This window comes from Girardinichthys multiradiatus, chromosome 23 (genome assembly GCF_021462225.1).
Source record: "Girardinichthys multiradiatus isolate DD_20200921_A chromosome 23, DD_fGirMul_XY1, whole genome shotgun sequence".
In the NCBI taxonomy this organism is placed as follows: Eukaryota; Metazoa; Chordata; class Actinopteri; order Cyprinodontiformes; family Goodeidae; genus Girardinichthys; species Girardinichthys multiradiatus.
Genome location: NC_061815.1, coordinates 4,261,448 through 4,282,840, shown reverse-complemented (window position 1 = coordinate 4,282,840; position 21,393 = coordinate 4,261,448). Strand labels below are relative to the sequence as shown.

At 39.5% G+C, this 21,393-nt stretch overlaps 1 protein-coding gene across 1 annotated transcript in view; it reads right to left on the bottom strand.

Moving 5' to 3' along the window:
* The window catches only part of gfra3 (GDNF family receptor alpha 3), a 110,514-nt gene extending 94,680 nt beyond the window's left edge, over window positions 1–15,834 (bottom strand). Inside the window, exon 1 of the mRNA XM_047353785.1 lies at window positions 15,135–15,834. Coding sequence (XP_047209741.1) covers window positions 15,135–15,174 — 40 coding nt within the window. The 5' untranslated portion in view covers window positions 15,175–15,834. The remainder of the gene's footprint in view (window positions 1–15,134) is intronic.
* Between the last annotated feature and the right edge of the window lie 5,559 nt (window positions 15,835–21,393).

Sequence of the window (21,393 nt, the reverse complement as noted above, 5' to 3'; positions counted from 1 at the left end):
GCAGCACTGGACTGTTGCTCAGTGGTCCAAAGTACTTTTTTCGGATGAAAGCAAATTCTGCATGTCATTCGGAAATCAAGGTGCCAGAGTCTGGAGGAAGACTGGGGAGAAGGAAATGCCAAAATGCCAGAAGTCCAGTGTCAAGTACCCACAGTCAGTGATGGTCTGGGGTGCCGTGTCAGCTGCTGGTGTTGGTCCACTGTGTTTTATCAAGGGCAGGGTCAATGCAGCTAGCTATCAGGAGATTTTGGAGCACTTCATGCTTCCATCTGCTGAAAAGCTTTATGGAGATGAACATTTAATTTTTCAGCATGACCTGGCACCTGCTCACAGTGCCAAAACCACTGGTAAATGGTTTACTGACCATGGTATCACTGTGCTCAATTGGCCTGCCAACTCTCCTGACCTGAACCCCATAGAGAATCTGTGGGATATTGTGAAGAGAACGTTGAGAGACTCAAGACCCAACACTCTGGATGAGCTAAAGGCCGCTATCGAAGCATCCTGGGCCTCCATAAGACCTCAGCAGTGCCACAGGCTGATTGCCTCCATGCCACGCCGCATTGAAGCAGTCATTTCTGCCAAAGGATTCCCGACCAAGTATTGAGTGCATAACTGTACATGATTATTTGAAGGTTGACGTTTTTTGTATTAAAAACACTTTTCTTTTATTGGTCGGATGAAATATGCCAATTTTGTGAGATAGGAATTTTGGGTTTTCATGAGCTGTATGCCAAAATCATCCGTATTAAGACAATAAAAGACCTGAAATATTTCAGTTAGTGTGCAATGAATCTAAAATATATGAATGTTAAATTTTCATCATGACATTATGGAAAATAATGAACTTTATCACAATATGCTAATTTTTTTAGAAGGACCTCTATAGCTTGGAGGAAGTTTACAGCAGCATTCATTTCTGTATGACCACAGATCATGGATCTTTTGAATAAACTAAAAATGATTATTGATCTTTTTAATTTTAAAAGTGAATAAGACTCAATGAACTGACTGTTAGGAAAATTACTAGACAAGACAACCATTAGCCAGGCACAGCTTAGAACAGAATAACCACATCATGATCTGCCTGTGTTGGGTGTTTCAGTTTTCTTTTTGTCTGTTTCTCTGCAATTCCTTATTTGTGTTCTTTAGTTGCTGTTATTTTAGGTCACCCTATAGTTTACTTATTACTTGTATTCCCGTACATTTAGAGTTCTGTTAGAACCCTCCAGTGGTAATGTGTTCCTGCTCATCTGTGTTCATTAGCCTCCCTCCTTCAGTTGCTCTGCATTCTCCCTGCGACCAGCAGCTCCACATTTCATCTGAATAGCTCTTCTAGTTCATTGGTCATCTCTCCACCCTGCCTCCGCATTTAAACTCTCCGGTTTTGATTGCTCGCCACTGAATTCAACTGTTTGTCATGCCAAGCCTGTCTACGACTGTTTGCCTGCCTGCTGCATGCCTATCATTCTGCTCATGCTCCTTGTTCTGTTTCCTCTCCTGTAAGTCATCTTCTTATCATTAAATACTTCTACTCACCATGTAGCTCCCACGCTCTTGTCTGCACATTGGTCCTGCACAACACCACCTCATTATGACACGACATCATTGTGTTTCCTGCTATTGTGGATCAAGGTCAGTTTACCTCTTCATCCTTTTCTTTATAATATTGTTCAGAAGTTAACAGGAAAGATTGTTTGACGTGTAAATATGAATGCAGCATGTTTATATGTGTCACATGGATTTGTGGCACATCACTTGACTAAAACAAGCACACACAAAAAAAAGTCATTGAACTATTCTGTAAACATCTTCCACAAGGTTTAGGAGTGTGTTCATAGTTAGATGATTAAACCAGAACTGCAGCCTCTGCTCTAATTTATCCCAAAAGGTGTTCAAGAAGGTGGAGGGATTGATCTACTAAAAAGGAGCTCTAAATTGCATGTGTTAAAAAATATTACACATGCAATTAGTAGGTGTGTTGCGGGTGATCTACTAAGATTGCATGCGCAATTGATAGCAGGTGCAAAAGTGGTGCAGACCACCCTATTTTAATAAGAATTTGGCATGTTCCATGAGAGTTTGGACACCTTCAGCCATGTGCACAGATAGACCTCTTTGGTGCTCAAGCACCTACCCTTTGGCCCTGGATCAGAAAAGCCCCATTTTTTTTTTTCATTCATCAATAGTCACCCCCGCCTTGTCCCTCCCTCCTCCTATTCCACTTTGCCGTCATGCAGTGTGAAGCGCAGGGCCATACGACTGCAGCCCCACACTTCTCCTGTGACTCACATGAGACAGGCAGGCAGACATGTCAGTGTTTCTGGAATCCTAGAAGGGACATTGCGGAAAATAAACATAAAAAACTTTCAGACACCCCAGACAATTTTTAAAAATGTTTCCCTTCGGTTTCCCTTGGTTTCCTGTTCTCTGGTGGCTGTTAATGTTCCACTTAGTTTTAAAACATGCCACAATATTCAGTCATGGTGTTTTTTGTTTTGTTTTTATTTAAATAAAATGAATACCTCAAATGGCATTAACCTGTCTGCAGATGCCTTTTTCCCCCACAATCATGGCATCATGACTATGTTGTGGAACATGTAGCAGACATAATAATCTGCGCCACCTTTTCTGGGCTATATAAAAGCGCTCCTCCAGTGTAATCCAGACAACAGGGTTGTGCCACAAAGTGATGATTTATGTAACAGACCAACACAAGGTTGTGCATAATTAGAAGGTGGAAGAAAAATGACAGTTGGTATCGTTTTACAAAATTAAAATTTCTAAAAAGTGTGATGTGCATTTGTGCTCAGCCCCTAATACTTTGATACTAGAAAATGAAATTCAGTGCAACCATCTTCAGAAGTCATCTAATTTGTAAATAGATTTTGTTTACCTTAATTATAGTGTTTTCATTTTCTGAGAAGGGACACTTAATGGTATGAGAAAAACCGACATGATACGAGTGCAGTGCATCCTGCCTGTCTCAAAATGGTTATGCTGCATCCCTAAATGAATGACAAATCCACCAAAGTCAATAGTTAAAACTTCAGAAAATAGATTTCAGAAAGCTGTTAAAATTTTTCCATTTTTCTGTACGTTGGACTTTCCCTCGTGATCATCTCCACAGAGGCATAGTAAAAAAAAAACATGTTCATCTAGTTAAAGCAGAGGTAGACAACCGTTGCACTGTATCCGGATGCCCTTCTTTTCAAAGTAGCTAATATTACAGCGATTTAATTCCTTAGCCACTTCTCTCAACATACACAGCGGATTGGGGATGGATATCTTTTTTAAGGCAGCATTTAGGTTGTGATTTTAAAAATGAGACCCTAAATAAGTTTGGTTTTGTGCTAATGTGCACAAGCCTTTATAATTATTGAGAATAAAAAAAACTATGAGCATTCTTCACTTTAAAGGTATGATGAGATAATTCAATTCAGTTTTACTTATATAGCACCAATTCACAACACATGTCGTCTCAAGGCACTTTACAAAGTCAATTCAATCAAATCATAGATTTCAAGTCAGGTTTATACATTCCAATTAATCCTAACTATCAAACAGTGCAGTCAGATTCAGTTAATTATTCACATTGGTTAAAAGATTTTCTAAGGAAGATAAATAGGTAGGCACCCTTTTGCCTTTGTGTTTATACATTTTTTGAACATGAAACCTCAAGAGTTTTATACATTTGGTCCAGGAGCAAAGTGTAGTTTTGCTGCCATAAAGAGAATAAATGCACGACTGAAACTTGACTACTTGGAACTCCAAACACCCTTACTGCAAAAAATGCAGCAGAAAGAAAATCTGTCAAACAGCATAGAATTACAGCTGTTAAGGAACTGGAGTGAGAAGAAACAACAAAGGAAAAATCTTGTCAAAGAAAATGGTACTGAGTATCACAAGCCTGACAGGAAAGAAAATGACTGATGGAGGAGCCACAGTAAATGATGGTTTCATGTTTTCATGTTTCAGACACTTTGGATTACTGTGATTTGAGTAAAGCTTCCAAACAGGATTTGAAAAAAAATATTTCGGTTATTGTTACTCAAAAGCTAAGGTTTTTCTTTGGTTTGGTCAGTGCAGATAATTTAACTACAGGTCCTTCTCAAAATATCAGCATATTGTGATAAAGTTCATTATTTTCCATAATGTAATGATGAAAATTTAACATTCATATATTTTAGATTCATTGCACACTAACTGAAATATTTCAGGTCTTTTATTGTCTTAATACGGATGATTTTGGCATACAGCTCATGAAAACCCAAAATTCTTATCTCACAAAATTAGCATATCATTAAAAGGGTCTCTAACCGAGCTATGCCCCTAATCATCTGAATCAACGAGTTAACTCTAAACACCTGCAAAAGATTCCTGAGGCCTTTAAAACTCCCAGCCTGGTTCATCACTCAAAACCCCAATCATGGGTAAGACTGCCGACCTGACTGCTGTCCAGAAGGCCACTATTGACACCCTCAAGCAAGAGGGTAAGACACAGAAAGAAATTTCTGAACGAATAGGCTGTTCCCAGAGTGCTGTATCAAGGCACCTCAGTGGGAAGTCTGTGGGAAGGAAAAAGTGTGGCAGAAAATGCTGCACAACGAGAAGAGGTGACCGGACCCTGAGGAAGATTGTGGAGAAGGGCCGATTCCAGACCTTGGGGAACCTGCGGAAGCAGTGGACTGAGTCTGGAGTAGAAACATCCAGAGCCACCGTGCACAGGCGTGTGCAGGAAATGGGCTACAGGTGCCGCATTCCCCAGACCTGGGCTACAGAGAAGCAGCACTGGACTGTTGCTCAGTGGTCCAAAGTACTTTTTTCGGATGAAAGCAAATTCTGCATGTCATTCGGAAATCAAGGTGCCAGAGTCTGGAGGAAGACTGGGGAGAAGGAAATGCCAAAATGCCAGAAGTCCAGTGTCAAGTACCCACAGTCAGTGATGGTCTGGGGTGCCGTGTCAGCTGCTGGTGTTGGTCCACTGTGTTTTATCAAGGGCAGGGTCAATGCAGCTAGCTATCAGGAGATTTTGGAGCACTTCATGCTTCCATCTGCTGAAAAGCTTTATGGAGATGAAGATTTCATTTTTCAGCACGACCTGGCACCTGCTCACAGTGCCAAAACCACTGGTAAATGGTTTACTGACCATGGTACCACTGTGCTCAATTGGCCTGCCAACTCTCCTGACCTGAACCCCATAGAGAATCTGTGGGATATTGTGAAGAGAACGTTGAGAGACTCAAGTCCCAACACTCTGGATGAGCTAAAGGCCGCTATCGAAGCATCCTGGGCCTCCATAAGACCTCAGCAGTGCCACAGGCTGATTGCCTCCATGCCACGCCGCATTGAAGCAGTCATTTCTGCAAAAGGATTTTCGACCAAGTATTGAGTGCATAACAGTACATGATTATTTGAAGGTTGACATTTTTTGTATTAAAAACACTTTTCTTTTATTGGTCGGATGAAATATGCTAATTTTGTGAGATAGGAATTTTGGGTTTTTATGAGCTGTATGCCAAAATCATCCGTATTAAGACAATAAAAGACCTGAAATATTTCAGTTAGTGTGCAATTAATCTAAAATATATGAATGTTAAATTTTCATCATTACATTATGGAAAATAATGAACTTTATCACAATATGCTAATATTTTGAGAAGGACCTGTATTCTAACATGTTCACATACTCACACAAAAATGTTTAGGCAGCCAGATAGAATGGTTCCATTCAGAAGCAATTCAGTACACAAGCACAACAGTGATGGGAATATAAACTGTTCAAAACAGATGGAGCTGAAAAGTCTAAAGCGGGCTTTAGCGGCAGTAGTAGCATCATGAGTGGGCAATAATGTTATCAGGCAAGGAACCAGGTGGTTGTATCTCGCAATATTCCAGGATGTGAGGCATGTAGCTAACACCTCGGTCTGGTGTGCGAACAAAACCTGGGCCAGTTTAACTGACTGAAAAACGCTGTGATGTTGTACTATTACTATATATTAATAATATTACTACAAAAAAACTATCATTGAGCATTTGTCTTTTGTTTTGGTTTTACAAATTTATATTTCTGACTGACTAGAAATTTGCATTTAAAATTTCACCGCCTAGAGGTATTTTCAATAGTTTTATTCTTTAAAATAACAGGATTGTTTTCTTTTTACGAAAAAATTAAAAACATTACAAAATGATTCAAAATGTAAACACTAAAATTAATCATCTTTATATAAACTATTTACTAAACACTAGGTAACAATGACAAATTTCAATCAAACTGTTAAAATGAATTCAAAGTATATATTGTCGACTTTTAAAATTACTGCATTTAAGGAAAAGGAAAGTGCGTGATTCATACACCTGGATTCAAACACCTCTCTTGCATCTCACTGAGAGCACTCAAAGTATTTAATGTAAATAAAGATTTTAGTAGATTTGATACCTGGTATGCCAGTAACTAGCCCATGCCTACTAGCAACCGTGGATGCCCCACAAGCCCACTCATCATGTTACCCTTCACCATGTTGTAGAGTACATCTCACATACCCGCAAAACAACTGTAATTCAACAGCATGGCTGAGAATATCCACTTCAAACCTGCTGTGTTACAATTACAATCTTAGACTATGCAGAATGTCATGGTTTTATTGACATAAAAGTAGAAATTAGCTGGGTTCCGGTCATTTAACTTTTAGACCATTAGTATCTGTGCAGTTTTGATCATTTTGTACGTGTCTTTTTCAGCTACGCAGAGGTGCCGTTTATCTCCAGAGGCTTTGCACAGACCATGCATCAAAAGGCCAGGGGAAAGTTTGGTACCCTTTGATAACCTGTGATTTAACCTTTGATAATTTTTTATCAGTCATGGTCCACTAAAAGGAAATGTGGTTTTATTACTTATTACTATAAGCAGGAGGTCGCTTACAGTTATTCCGCTTTATCTGGGTTCTTAATATTTTATATTTTATAAGATCCAACAGGTCCAAATCAGGATAAGGACCATAATAAATGGAAATATGGGGTAAAACAAAGTTTTACAAAGAAAACACTAAACAATTAAATTCAGCTACACATGAGATTTAACATTTTCACAAAGTACTTAACTACAAAGGAAAATAAATTAGAATGTCATAGTTTAAGTAGATGAGTATGAAATGGTTTGTTTATGCTGAAGAATGAAGGTAGGAGGAGATGAAATGGCTATTTCTAGGTATGTATGGGGAGAGAACTAGCAAAAAGGCAAATTGACTCAGAGCCAAACACTTTTTTAACTTTGGAAAAGTAAGTGCACTTAAATTTTACAATATGTTTGAAAAGTGAAAATGTAACAGAAAAATGGGAAAGGGTTTATTTCTCTCCACAAATAATGAACATTCCCTCAGAGATGTTTCAGTCCTGCCTCAATCAGAGGGCCTTCTGCTTCATAAGTTACACAACAAGCAGACATCTGAAGCTGAGACCTTCCAAACATATTTAGGATTTGAAGAACAAGAGGAATGCAAGTCAGTAGTCCCTCCTGCCATCTGAAATCTGTCAGAGAGACTAAGTAGGGATTGTAGGTCCAGCCACAGAACTGAAGCCAATCTCTGACACATCTGTCATTATGATAGCAGATGGGCATGAGGTCAAGCAGCGGCCCAGACCTTCACCACAGAGAGCAGAGGTACCTTCAGGGACCACTGACTCATGGCTGGAGTAGGGTTCAGATAAGGACACACTCGCAGACACGCACGCACACACACACACACACTCAACATAATGTTTGTTCACACACTTGACAAACACACAGTGAAGGCAGCAGCAGCCAACACACCATCTGCTTTCTGTGTGTTTGAGTTCCAAATCCCAGTTATCAACAAACCACACAGAAGACCTCCAAACTACTCCCCTAGACACACCATTTCCCTTTGAGAAGAATGCAGCACACACACACTCATCTACAAGCACACACGGCACATACACTCCTGCTTCCAGATCAGATGGAGCCAGGTGGATGGGAGCCTCGTACGTTGTTCATTTTTCATTAAATGCAACAGAAGAGGGAAGATGGATTTCCTCACTTCTTTCACCAAGTTCATTCCCCTCACTCACCTCTAATCCTCTTCATCCTCCCTCCTCCCTCTACCTGGTCTGACCTGGGATGATCGCCTCTCCGTCCGATTCCGAGCAGCTTTTTTTTCCACACTTATCATCAAGGCAGCTTTATGATACTCATTTCACTGGCCTCATTGCTTTTCATAGACGTCATCATCTGTCACTGGAGATCAATACGGATAAGACATCCTCTCTCTGTCTCAATCTCACTTTCTGCTTACTGCAATGGCCCTCTGTTGTTCAAAGCGTGCAACCCTGCAGTGCAGTGGAATCATCATCAGTAATAAGTGTGCTCCATAGGTGAGATGGCTTAAAGTGCAGAGCCAAAACGGTCTGACATCTATATTTTTCTATGTATATGTGTATTTGTGTAGGATATTGGGTTTGCTTTGAGTGCCTTGTTATTGAAAAGTGCTATATAAATAAACTTGACTAGACTTAATAATTTAATTTTTTTTATCCAAAGCTAGTTTTCAGGAAGGAGAAACACACAAACGTCCGCATAGTAAGAAATCATGCTGTACGGATCCCTTTCTTTAACGCCCAAAATAAACGCATAAAATGAAGGGGTGGTGAGGGACAATATACGCACTAGATAGGTGTGTTGGAGTGGTAGGACATATATCTTTCTTAAATAAATGAGTTGCAAAGGGTGTTTGATAGCAGAGAAGAATGTTCAAATGTTCCAGCAACTGAAAGCTGCTAGAAGTCACCAAGTAGTTTTTAATGTGTCCTTTCTCATTGTCTTATACACCACTGGCTCCAAGGAAAAAAGAGTGTCCAGTCACACAGCTTCGGGCGCACCAATGGATCCAGTCTGATATTCCCTAAATTGCACTGGGCATTCCTTAGCTTTGGTAAGATGATAAAGGTATTTTGTGCCTTGAAATATCAGATGTCCAGAATACATCAAATCCCCAAAAGAAACAAACCTGGTGCTGCCGAACAAAGCCAGAGCCCAGCAGTTTGGCCATGTGCTCAAACTTAATAAAACACACTGCTCAAATTCCCCTGACTTGCACGTTTTTAGACTGTGAGAGAACCAAAGTATTTGGAGAACCACTAAAAGGAAAAATGGGTAGGAGTAAAACGAGTTAACTCCACGCAAAAATAATACAATAATTAAACTTGTTGAAATTTTTTCTTTAAACACTTTAATTTGTTACCTTATACTCTTGGAACCTGCAGGTGTTATAAAATAAAACACAGTTTCTTTATTATTTTTCTATTAAATAACAGTAAAAACGGGTGGTTGTTGTTAGCTTCTGCTACAATAGTTTAAAGGTATCACAAAATATTTGGGAATATAGGGATTATTATGGTTGCACTATATGATGCAACATGTTTTAAGGCATGATGTAATAGTGATCTCATTATTTTGTGTGTGCCATATAATACCTGAAATACCCATTTAAAATGAGAAATTAATATTTATATTTCTGTCAGGAGTTTGTTTTGTATATCATATCATCTAAATTATAAAACAAATAAATATAACTATGGTTTTATATATTGGTATGTTGAAGATTAAATGTGTTAAAAAGGTGTTCATTGTTAATAAAAGTTAATTAATTGCAAAGACACTAAGGGTCTGATCTTCAAAGATCCCAAATAGCGGGTGCTAATTTGCATGTACTATAAATAAATTGCATGTGCAATAAGTGGGCGTTTTGCGTGCAATTTTCAAAGATTGCGCGTGGAATGATAGCAGGTGCAAAACAGGTGCAGACCGCCCTATTTAAATGTGGAAATTGCATGTGCTACTGGCTGGAACAAGAGGAAAAGTAAACAGATCCTCTGCTGTGTTGCTGGAAATATGCAGGGATTATTATGCTGCATTATTATAAATGATCCAATTGTTTTCCTTCTGTTCCTTGCTTCTCTGGAATATTACACTTAGTTACCTTTTGTTGTCATGATGAGATTTCTCCTACCTTGCTCAACGTAACTCGCAACAAATTGCCAATCAATATTAACAATGTAACAGACAAACACGTCTGTTAATTAATTCATTTCAGGTTTCTCCTTTCCTCCTTTGATCTTTTAATTCTTTTCGGAGACTCACTTGGTTCTTTTGTTTTTTGAGTCTGTGTTTGAAGAGTTCAGAGTTTATCATAAACAGCAACTAAATATTTAAGCCTGAATGTAATATTAGCAACATGAAAATAGTTGTTGTAGGAGTTGCTAATCGGTATATTATAGCTTTGGAAATTTTAAAACATAACATCATAACTCTCCTGCAAAGAATTTAAATTGAACATTCATGTACATAAAAATAAGTTATTTTCCAATGATTTTACTGAATTCATTTTAGTTGTTTTGCCAATATTTTAATGATATCTAAAGTGTTTGATTGTTTAAATAGTTTTTTGGTGACACTAAATAATTTTTGACTGCATAAACAAAACCCTCCCTTGGCATATGTTCACATTTAAACAACGTAATCTAACTGATCCAGCTCCGATTGTCCTGCAATGGCTGTTAATAATGCAATGTGTTTTTAGTGACAAGGTTAAAGCACATCCTGTCTTTGTTACCACATGGAAACGCTGCCTTTAAATGGTGATTTTTTTACCTGCTAAGAAGTGATTTTCACATCCAGTTTGCACATGAAGGATGGATTTAATCTGCCTTATAATGTCTTTATTTCTTTCCTGTTAATTATATCATCAACATCACAGCACAGTGGGTCCTTTGCATGATGTGCAATTACAGTTAGATTACAATTACAGTTGTGCGTGCGTCTGTGGCGGATGGTCAGTTATGTGCGCACCTCTTCATGATCAGGTTTGTGCTTCAGCAGCAGATGATCTCATTGACAGCAATGTTACACTGGAATGATCAAGATGCAAGAAAAAAGTGTTTCAAGGAGTTCTCATATCATGGCTTTTGTTTGTGATTGGCTCCAAATCAGAGCTTAGATAATCCTACATAGAATCCTCTATTCTCATCATTTTTATTATTTTTATTTTTTCCAACCCAAATCTGGTGTACAGAAGATTCTTTCTCCACATCATCTGCCATTTTATCTATGCCTCCTTCTGTCCAAAGACAGCTGACATTTTTGCATCCCAGTTAGCACCTGAATTTTAAACGTGTTAAATCCACACGCTAAAATTGCGCCCACAATCCCTTTCAGGTTTGAAAATCGCATTGCGGCTGGTAATGGATTACATTTGCATATCCTCCTCCCATACATTTGTGCGTTTGGGTCATTATCATGTGTTCTGCATATTCAGGAAGGCAGAAATGCTCAAAAGTCTGTGCCCGCAGTTCTGCTGATATTGCACACGCAATCCGATTACCAAATCGTTTGCGTACGCAAACAGGTTTGCATGTGGTTTTGTACACGCAAACGTTTTGAAGATCAGGCCCTATATTTCCATTAGAGAGAATGATGCAGGCCTGGACCACTCTGTGTTTTTCCACATGTGTGGGTTTCCTCTCACAGCAAAGAAAAACACATTGTAGATAATGAGAGATTCTAAACTGCCTCTATATATGATGGTCTGCATTTATGGCTGTTTGTCTGGTTTGTGCCTGTGTTGCCCTGTGATGGACTGGTAACCAGGATGTTCCCCGCCTCTTTACTGTTGACTGCTGGAGATAGGCATGAGCTTGCCCGGGATCATGAACAGGTGTAGAAAGATATATGGATGCAATCGGCATCAGCATCAAACTTGTATTCGAGTATTTTATTAAGCAAGAAAATAACTTAATTTAAATATTATCAGATGGTATAATATAATATATAGTATATAGAACCAGAAAGAAGTGATCTGGAACTGAAACAAATGAAAGTTTCTTTGATACATGAACAAATATACAAAAATCTGCATTAAAACATTAAATCAAAACTTTTGTTTTTTACCCTTGAAATTGTTAAAAAAATATATCTTTTCCCATTGCAGCTCACCGTCCAGGGTGAGATCCTGGCAGCAGGATCACTCAGAAAAAACATCATTATCATTGATCATTTCACTGTACAGTGAACAGGTTCTTTTAAATGCAGATTAAAACTTATGAAACATTTATTCTATTTCTTACAACACAAAAAGGAATTTTAATGTTTTTTGACAAACTGATGAAACACAGATGCTTTATAAAACAAAGTGGTTAGTTTTATCAGACATATACTAAAAATCTTATCTTCTTACATCATCTTCTCATAACTGCACATGGAGGAGGAAGGGAGAGCCCAGAGCACCACTTATACCAGAACCAACCCTGGCGATAAAACAAGTGCACCTTTAAAGGGAAACCAAACAGAGTTATGCCAACCTGAATGCTGGACAACTACACTCACAAAGTATCAGTATCACTATGGGTCCTGAAAAACACCCAGGAGGTGTCTCTGCAAAGTGAGCCGTGTTACACATTCTCTCCAGCTCCCTAAAAATAAACACAAACATGCACACCTGCCGGTGCGCCGATAAGACGTCAAACACCGCTGCTCCAAATGTGTTTGCACACCGGTGTCGGTTGACTGCACTTCCTCATTGAACGACTTGAACAATTTATTCTGACGCGCAGCTGAATCCGAGGGGGAATTTAGATTGAGATTGAAAAAAAAAAGTGAGACATGACCTGAAAGCCTTGAGGGAGAGAATGAAGAGGGGAGGATGGGTGGGGTGAATCTGGAGATATATGAGCTTGTCACTTAATGTCACGGCATCAGGACATGCTGGACAATCATTACCGAGACTAATGAACACAGAAGGGCCATGCTGCAAGAACAAGCTCACGTTTAAATCCACCATAGGAGAATTTCATTAGTTCGGCTACGGCACTGATAAAAGCACTGATTGTAGAGTTGTACTACCTGTACCTGGAAGGACTGAGGAGCAGCAGAGCAGATTTCAAAACAGAAACTAGATGTATCTTATCTGCATTTACTTTCTGGTTTTGTTCTGTTGTTTTGTATGCTTTCGGATAAAATTGTCTTTGAAAAAAACAAAACAAAAAAAATAATAATTTGATAAGTAGGAAATTATGGTAAATTACATAAAGTATATGATATGATAGTTTTCTTTTAGTGTGGCTGAGCTGCTTTAACATTGCTCATCCTTCCATTAACCTGTATCCATTACAAAACCAACCACAACATTGAAAATCCACTTTCCACTTTCTAACCTGAATTTCAATTCTAAACCCTGCCCAACGAGCAGGGTTTTCCTTCATTTATTTTAATTATACAGATAAAGTCCCACTAAGATTCAGATCTTTTTCTTCTTATTCATTTGATGGAAAACATTCATTCCGATCACACAAAAAGTGGAAACTAGCATTTTCTTCTGGGAGTGTAGATCCCACAAACAAATTGACTGACTTTTAAAGATCAGTCAGCAACAACATTTACATCCAGTTCCACTCATTTTAAAGCCTTTGAGCTGAACAAATATTTGACCATAGCAGGTAAGGTGTACTAATGAGGCACAGGTAGAAATACCCTCTGACTCTTTCTGTGAGATTTTGACCGCCATACAGGATCAGAACACAGACCCCATGCTGAGCCCCACAAACGTGCTCTGTGAGCTTGCTTATTTTTATAAGAAACTCTTTCATCTTAAGATATGAAAAACTATCCAGGCCCACTGACCTATTAGACTGAATGTTTATCCATAGTTACTGTATTTCAAGCCAAATAATTGCAGATTATTTGGAGGAGTAGCATCTACCTATCAGTGGATCTCAGCAAACTGCCCTGTCAAATCACAAAATGCTTTCTGCAGGCTCAACCACACCTATAACGTATGGCATGACAAGTGTACCCATGTTTTTATTTTTTTTTTGTTTTTAGAGTTTGAAACAAATACTTGCTACCCAAAAGCATACACAGAGAGATGGAAGCAAACTCAACAAGCTGACCCTCAGGAACAAGCTCCCACCCAGAAGTAATGTATCTCGTTTCATTCTAGCAAGACGTACCATTTCAGATAAAACCTGCAAATATTAAAACATGCCTCACAAATGTTCAGGAACTGCTGCTAAGCATGTGTTGCAAATCAAATACTCCTGAGATCAGGGTTATTGTTCAGATGAGATAAAAGGCCCTGCTCACGGTGAGAAAATATGAGTTTCATCAAGACCTTAAAATAACCAGTTCTGTCAGAGGGAAAATTAGAACTAAATTAGAACAACATAAAGGCAAAAAAATCCTGTAGATCCTAAGAACCCGACAGTGGTTCTAGTGTACTTTGATGTTCCCTCTCAAGAGGAAGAAAGAACAAACTGCACTGAGAAAGTATTTAAAACCGCTGAGGTCAGGACATATAGGATATATTCTAGGATAGGATATGTTAAATCTTATTTTTTCCAATAGCTCAGACAGGATATTCAGCAAACTATAAATAAAACTATCTGAATTTTTTCCCTGAATCTGGTGTTGAAATACAGCTTTATCACTAAAGCAAGGCTAGAGAGAAGTATGTTAGGCTTCCATCAGCAGACACTGTACAGTTTCCAGGAAAAAGGGAAACAAAAAACGTTAATAAGCCACTCCTTTCTAATCAAAGTTACATAATAAAAATCTGACTTTATGAAACACTTGATGTGTATTTATAGGATTATTTCTGTTATTAAGTGATATTAAAGCAATTGTTTTTGGAAAGCCGCCTGGAGCGAACACTATCTCCCTGACATTTGACTGATTGATCAGTAAGGAGGTTCCTGCTTCAGTCACAGCAAACTTTCAGCTGGAAGGGCGTAGCCTTGTAGCGATTTTTATGCAAATATATTTACAGCCTGCATGTCTCCCACTAAAACTCTGACATTAAAACATATTATTAGGATTTCACATTTTTTTATAGAAAATTTCCTGCTGAAAATTTGGGAAGCTCAGTTCCGTTCTACCACTGAGGATTACTGAGCAAACGAGTCAAAAGCGCCTCAGAGTCAAGAACGAAGTTTGTATTACAGAAGGAGAAGACAACTGAAGTTTCCTTTCCATGATCATGTCTGTTAAACTTGTGAGGGACAGTGTTGATGTCACCTTGAGATAGATGGCTGTTGTTTACAGAACCACAGCAGAGAGCCTACCTTACCTGGGAAGTGGAGAACGAGCAGGAACCCCAAGAGAACCATGTTGGTCGTGTTCGGGACGCCCAGTCGGGGGTAATACTGGACTAAAGTGGGACGGAAACAGTTCCAGCAGCTCCGCTGTGCGCGCCGCTAAAAGACGCGCAGCCAGCCGGCGGACACTATCCGTGCGTCCGTTTATCCTCCGCCTGCAGCGGTCTGCGGAGCCAAGTTTTCAGTTCCCCGATGGAGAGAAGATGAAGTCTCGGAGGAATCGGTCGGAGCGAAGTGCACTCTGGAGATACAGAGGCAGCTGCTGACCGTGTGTCTGTGTGCCAAAGCTCCAGCTTTCACACCGCGCTGCGCTGAGAAGTCCACCCGTCTGTGTGGAGGAAATGTCGGGCTCCACGGGTTGTAGTTCCGCTTACTGACGCGGCTCCTTTGGTGGAGGGCTCACGGTGCTTTCTGCGATCATGATGCTGACAGGCAGGGGGAGGCTGAGGTTATTAACTGGTGACATCCCTCCTTCCTCCTCCTCCTCCTCCCGACAGATCATCATCATCTTCACCTTTAGGGGCAGTCGGATGAAAACAGTGCCTCGTTGAGGTCATTATAGGGGAGCAGTGTGGCTGCGAAGACTTTAAACGGGTTTTGAAACAAACATTTCTGACTTTTATTACGAACATCAAAAATTAAGAAAGACCGAATCTTACTGATGAGAACTTTCACACGATTTATATATTTGTTCCTCGGTTCAAATAAAACGTATTTTCTGTTGATTAAGTTTGTCTTCTAATTTTCTGAAACTACGCAGCAGAAACAAAAAAGCCCTCAGTGCAAGAAAGAGCACACACTGACCTGGTAGTTTTTCTTTGCTACAAGTTATGTTACATTACATTCTGTTGTTTTAAAACCATACCAAACTAAAACAGATTTTATATTAGATTTAGATGTTATAAATGGGAGCTTTACTGTTCTGATACTCTAGATTAACAGATACAGAGCAAAATATTCATACTGCTTAAGCGTTTTACATTTTGACACATTACAGCAACAAACCTCCATGAATTTTATTTGGATTATATGTTATAGTCCAACTCAAAGTAATGAAATGAATGAGACATAGTTTTAAAATGTATTTAAAAGGAAAACCTTCCTCCACATGTTTGCTGTGTCCAACAAGGCATGTGCCACATTTTAAACCAGACTTTTTACAACTTTTCCTCTTCCCACCCCTCCTTAAAGGTAAGATTTATAGAGCACACAAACAATGGTTTTCCTGTCGACAGATTTTCCACCTGAACTGCGGAGATCTGCAGCTCCTCAAGAGTTACCATGGGCCTCTTGGCTACATCGATAAGTAATGCTCTGTTAGCCCAGCATATCTGTTTAGTTGGATAGCCATGTCTTAGAAGGTTTGCAGTTGGCCCTTACTCTTTCCATGTTCTGATGATTGATTGATCAGAGCTGTCTGGGATATTTTTTATAACCAAACTCTGCTTTAAACATGACAACTTTCTCCCTGACTTGTCTGCTGTGTTCTTTGGTCTTCATGATGCTGTTTGTCCACTAATGTTCTCTAGTACCCCTTTTCCGCCAACACAGTTTAGAGCCCGTCCCGGTTCCCAAACATAATTTTGAATATCATATGTTTTCACCGACGAACAAAGGTTCATGAGTGCGAATTCTAGCTTAACTTGGGTACCACAGAATACTTGGTTTTTCTGTGCAAACCAGAATGCCACTTATGGAACGTACTGTATAAGCACTATTTATGTTTGCAAAAGCACACTAAACACGCATATCATAAAACTATTAATTTCCATTACAGAGGTGGATGCTGAACATATGCCAGTGAAAGCATTGTACAAATCATTGTTCTTGCATGGAGTCTCCGTCTCCACCTTTTTTGTATCTGTAGTTTATGGATGCTCTCTTTTTGCATTAAAAGGAACATAGCGCACAGCTCAGCAAGCTCCGCTTTCTCGCTCCAATGCTTTGTAACTCCTACTGTTGATGACTCATGCTAGGTTCCTAAAACAGTTGGAAATGCTTTTGGTTTTTAGCTTTTGGTTTTTAGCAAAACACCAAAGGTCGACGGCAAACAAACTGAATCTGTTCAAGAACCAGAGTTCCTTCAATGGAAAAAAAACTCTAAGAAAGCTCTGGTTTTTCATTGGAGGTCAGACATGCTGGGTGAGTATGCTGTAGTCTGATCAGAGAGAATCTGCACTGGTTGGCCGTGGAAATGAGGGAAGTGGTCGTGGTAAGTGTTGTTGTGTGTGGCTGCCACTTGAGGATTTCTTTGGAAAGATCAAGGGACGAGGCAATAATACAAGGAATACACACACACACACACATAAGCTAATTTGAAGGAGTGGGGAGGGGTTTGAAGTGACTTACCTAGGGTCCATTTAACAAGGGCAACCACCGGATGGCACATGGTCAACACTCCTCCCATTATTTATGTTTTTCTAAACAAACCTCCTGGATATAACCTAACACGACTCCTACATTAATATTATCGTAAGGTTCTAAGGTTTTATAATGTTTTCCCTAAGTTTCCCTCATACAGTGATGTCAAAAAGTTTTTGCCCCCTTCCTGATTTCTTATTTTTCTGCATGTTTGACACATTTAAGTGTTTAAGATCATCAAACAAATTCAAATATTAGTCACAGACAACACAAGTAAACAAAAAATGCAGTTTTTAAATGGTTTTTATTATTAAATCAAGTGTTTGCAATAATTTGCAATGAGTCTTTTATAGTGCTGTGGAGGAGTTTTGGCCCACTCATAAAAAAGAACATCTTCTTAAACATTTTCTGTTTTTATAAGTCCTGCTAAGATTTGATCTGTTTTAAACAGGCAGTGGTAAAAATGGGCCAATTAGTTACAGTATGTCTGCACTACTGGAGGTTTTCTGTAATTACATCTGAAAAGGTGATAGTGATAGAAAACATCACTGTAATGAAGTAAAAAAAAAAAAGCCAACAGGTTGAAGATACTGTATATATCACCTCATCTAAGAATATATTAATGAGTCGTTGGTGTTGGTGTTATGGAGCTTCAGGCAACATAAACTAGCTGGATGATAAAGTAGTTCAGCAAGTTTCAGACATGCTTTCACTGTTCTTCTCAGTGGATTCAGAGATGTCTAATAATTTTAAGAGGGAATATCACAAAAAAATACAAAGAATATTGGGAATAAGTCCTCAGGTACATGCGGTGATTTCACTTATACTGGATGGAAAGAGAAGGCAAGAACTATAAAAGGAAGTACTTTTCAGGGGATTATACTTTATTATTGTAATAGACCATTCTGCACCACATGCAGCTTTCAGTTATTTTGCCTCTGAAAGGCAGCGACTTAAAATGTGGGGTCATTTAGAGGGCTGCAGGGGCCCCACCTGTTAAACCACTGTAGCATCACTTTCATTTCATTTGTACATAAGACAATAACAGAATCATAAAGGACCATAACTGCCTGCAGTATCACAATATTCCGGCAACACTGTATGGGTTTGATGGCTTTTTTGACATTTGACCGGCAACAGAATCCTGTTCAGCACGATTGGGACATTTCCACATGTCACCCTTATAAGGCACAGTTGTATTGTTGATGGCAAAGTACATTCCCAGGAAGTTATTTTGTACAGTGATTTATTGTGAAATAATGATGTTATTACCATCAGATGTCTAGGACCAGTGTATTTTTAAATAGGTGACACATTTTAGGTGTCCCTGCACATTCCACTACTATTGGAACTATTGGTAAAAATGTGTAAAAAAATAAATCGATCTTTTACTCCAGTGACATCAGTGGTGTTGTGGTGAAAACTCAAACATTAATCTAATATTACCTTGCCTAATGAATTATTTTGCAGTGTACAGGACTATTGTAAGGACCAGAGTGCTGGTTAGATTGCCCCTTTGACAAGTCATATCTTTGCAGTTTAGGGGAAAAAAGTTGTCCAGTAGGGGACATTTTGTACAGAGTCAATTTAGTTTTGTTACATTCCAACCTGTAATTGAAATGTTTTTTTATGTGATGGACAGATGGATGGATGTGATGCACAAAATAGTCTAAGTTGATTAAGTGAAATGAGAAAAACAACAGTTAAAAAAAAAAGAAAAACTGAAAATTGGCATGTGCATGTGTGTCAATCCCCTTTCATATGAAGCCCATAAAAGGTCATGGTGCAACCAATTACCTTCAAAAGTCACATGAATAGTGAAATGAAGTCCACCTATGTGCAGTGTAACATGATCTGTTAGTACAAACACACCTTTTCTGAAAAGCCCCAGAGGCTGAAATACCACTAAGCAAGAGGCATCGCTGAAGACCATGGAGCTTTCCAAACAAGTCAGTGACAAAGTTCTTAAGAAGTACAAGTCAGGGTGGGGTTAAAAAATATCTAAATCTTTGATTTAGAGCACCATCAAATTTATCATCTTCAAATGGAAAGCACGTGGTACCACAACAACAGCCTGTTACCCTGTGATCCTCGTCTGGTTATTATTATACGGAATCCTGAATTTTATTTTTGTAAATATTTGAATGCCGGCAATGTAAGCTGGACCTGTTCCCAGTGCATGCTGGACTGCGGCAGCCCTTGGTTATCGGTCCTGTTCATAACTTTAACTTTTATGGACATGATTTCTAGGCGCAGCCAAGGGCTGGATGGGGTCGGGTTTGGGGATTAGTGGATTTCATCTCTTTTTTTTTTTTGCAGAAGACATGGTCCTGCTGGCCCCCTCTAGCCAAAACCTACAGCATGCACTGGGGCGGTTTGCAGGCGAGTGTGAAGCTGGGATGAGGATCCGCTCATCCAAGTCCGAGGCCATGGTTCTTGACCAGAAAAGGATGGCTTGGAGGGTGAGGAGCTCGGCCATCCAGGAGGGGCTCGGAGTACAACCGCTGCTCCTCCACATCGAGAGGAGCCATCTGAGGTGGCTCGGGAATCTATACCAGATGCTGCCTGGACGCCTCCCTCGGGAGGTGTACCAGGCACATCCCACCGGGAGGAGGCCCAGAAGACTGCCCAGGACACACTGGAGGGACCATGTCTCTCGGCTGGCCTGGGAATGCCTTGGGCTCCCAGCTGGAGGAGCTGGAGGAGGTGTCTGGGGAGAGGGAAGTCTGGATGTCTCTACTGAGTCTGCTGCCCCGCAACCCAGACCCGGGTAAAGCGGAAGAAGGTGAGTATGAGTATTTGAATGTCCCTTTTGTCTCTAGCATTTGGGTCCAGATGTTGTGCCAGAAGAAAGTTTACTAATTTAAAAATGATGAAGAGACAACTGGTTTCCTCTCAAGAGCCGACGCGGGGGACCTTTTATTCAGAACACATACATCTTCAACAAAATCCCAAAGAATCCCATCCCCCAGTTCCTACAATGCGTTTTTTATACAGATACAAAACATTGGTGTGTGTGTGAGACTTTTTGACCAATCAGATGTTCCCTTTCACTTAGGCACATTTTGGCACTCACAACACTGATTCTCAAGTGCAGTTCCGAGAATAGAAGTCCAGCCAAACATCTGGAAGAGATCAGACTGGTCTACGTGACAGTTATACCAACAATCTCATCATTTATCTGGATGCTGAACAATAATGTTACACTGACCTGGCAGGGGTCAGGGTATCACAAGATTTCCCAGCTGAAACACAATAACAAGCCCATCAATTATTTCTCACACCAATAATTTTTCTCTAATGTAATCTGTTCCCAGACAGGCCTGTTTCCTTATGCACAGAACAAAGTATTCACAGAATTCATCTTTGCACATGGTAAAAACAATAACACTTTTAATCTAACAAACAAAGCTTTAAGCTTCCACAATTTTCACCATTACAGAACAATTTCAAATAGGGCCAGGTTGGTTAGCATACCTTTTTTCATACATAACAGAAATCTTTATTCGAAACCTGAATAAAATGCATTTTTGTAGATCTTTAAATTTCACATATAAGTGTTTCATCTAACTGTTTGGGCATTGCTTAGAGTTTCTGTTTTTCTCTGTAATTTCAGGTATGTTCTTCAACACTAGTGAAGCAGATGGTGATTTGGTGCAGAGCACTTTTGGTGCACAGGGCTGGTGCTTCCTCTCAAAAGCACTGTGGTGTGGGCAGTTAGGTGCTCCGCTGGACTGGATGACGGAATAAATGGAAGGGAGATGAGCTGGATCAGACACTTTATTGTCTGGTCAACCATGAAGATCAGTTACATACATGATGCAAATGCATACCATCATGGGTTTGGATCTTTATTTAATATGCAGTTCC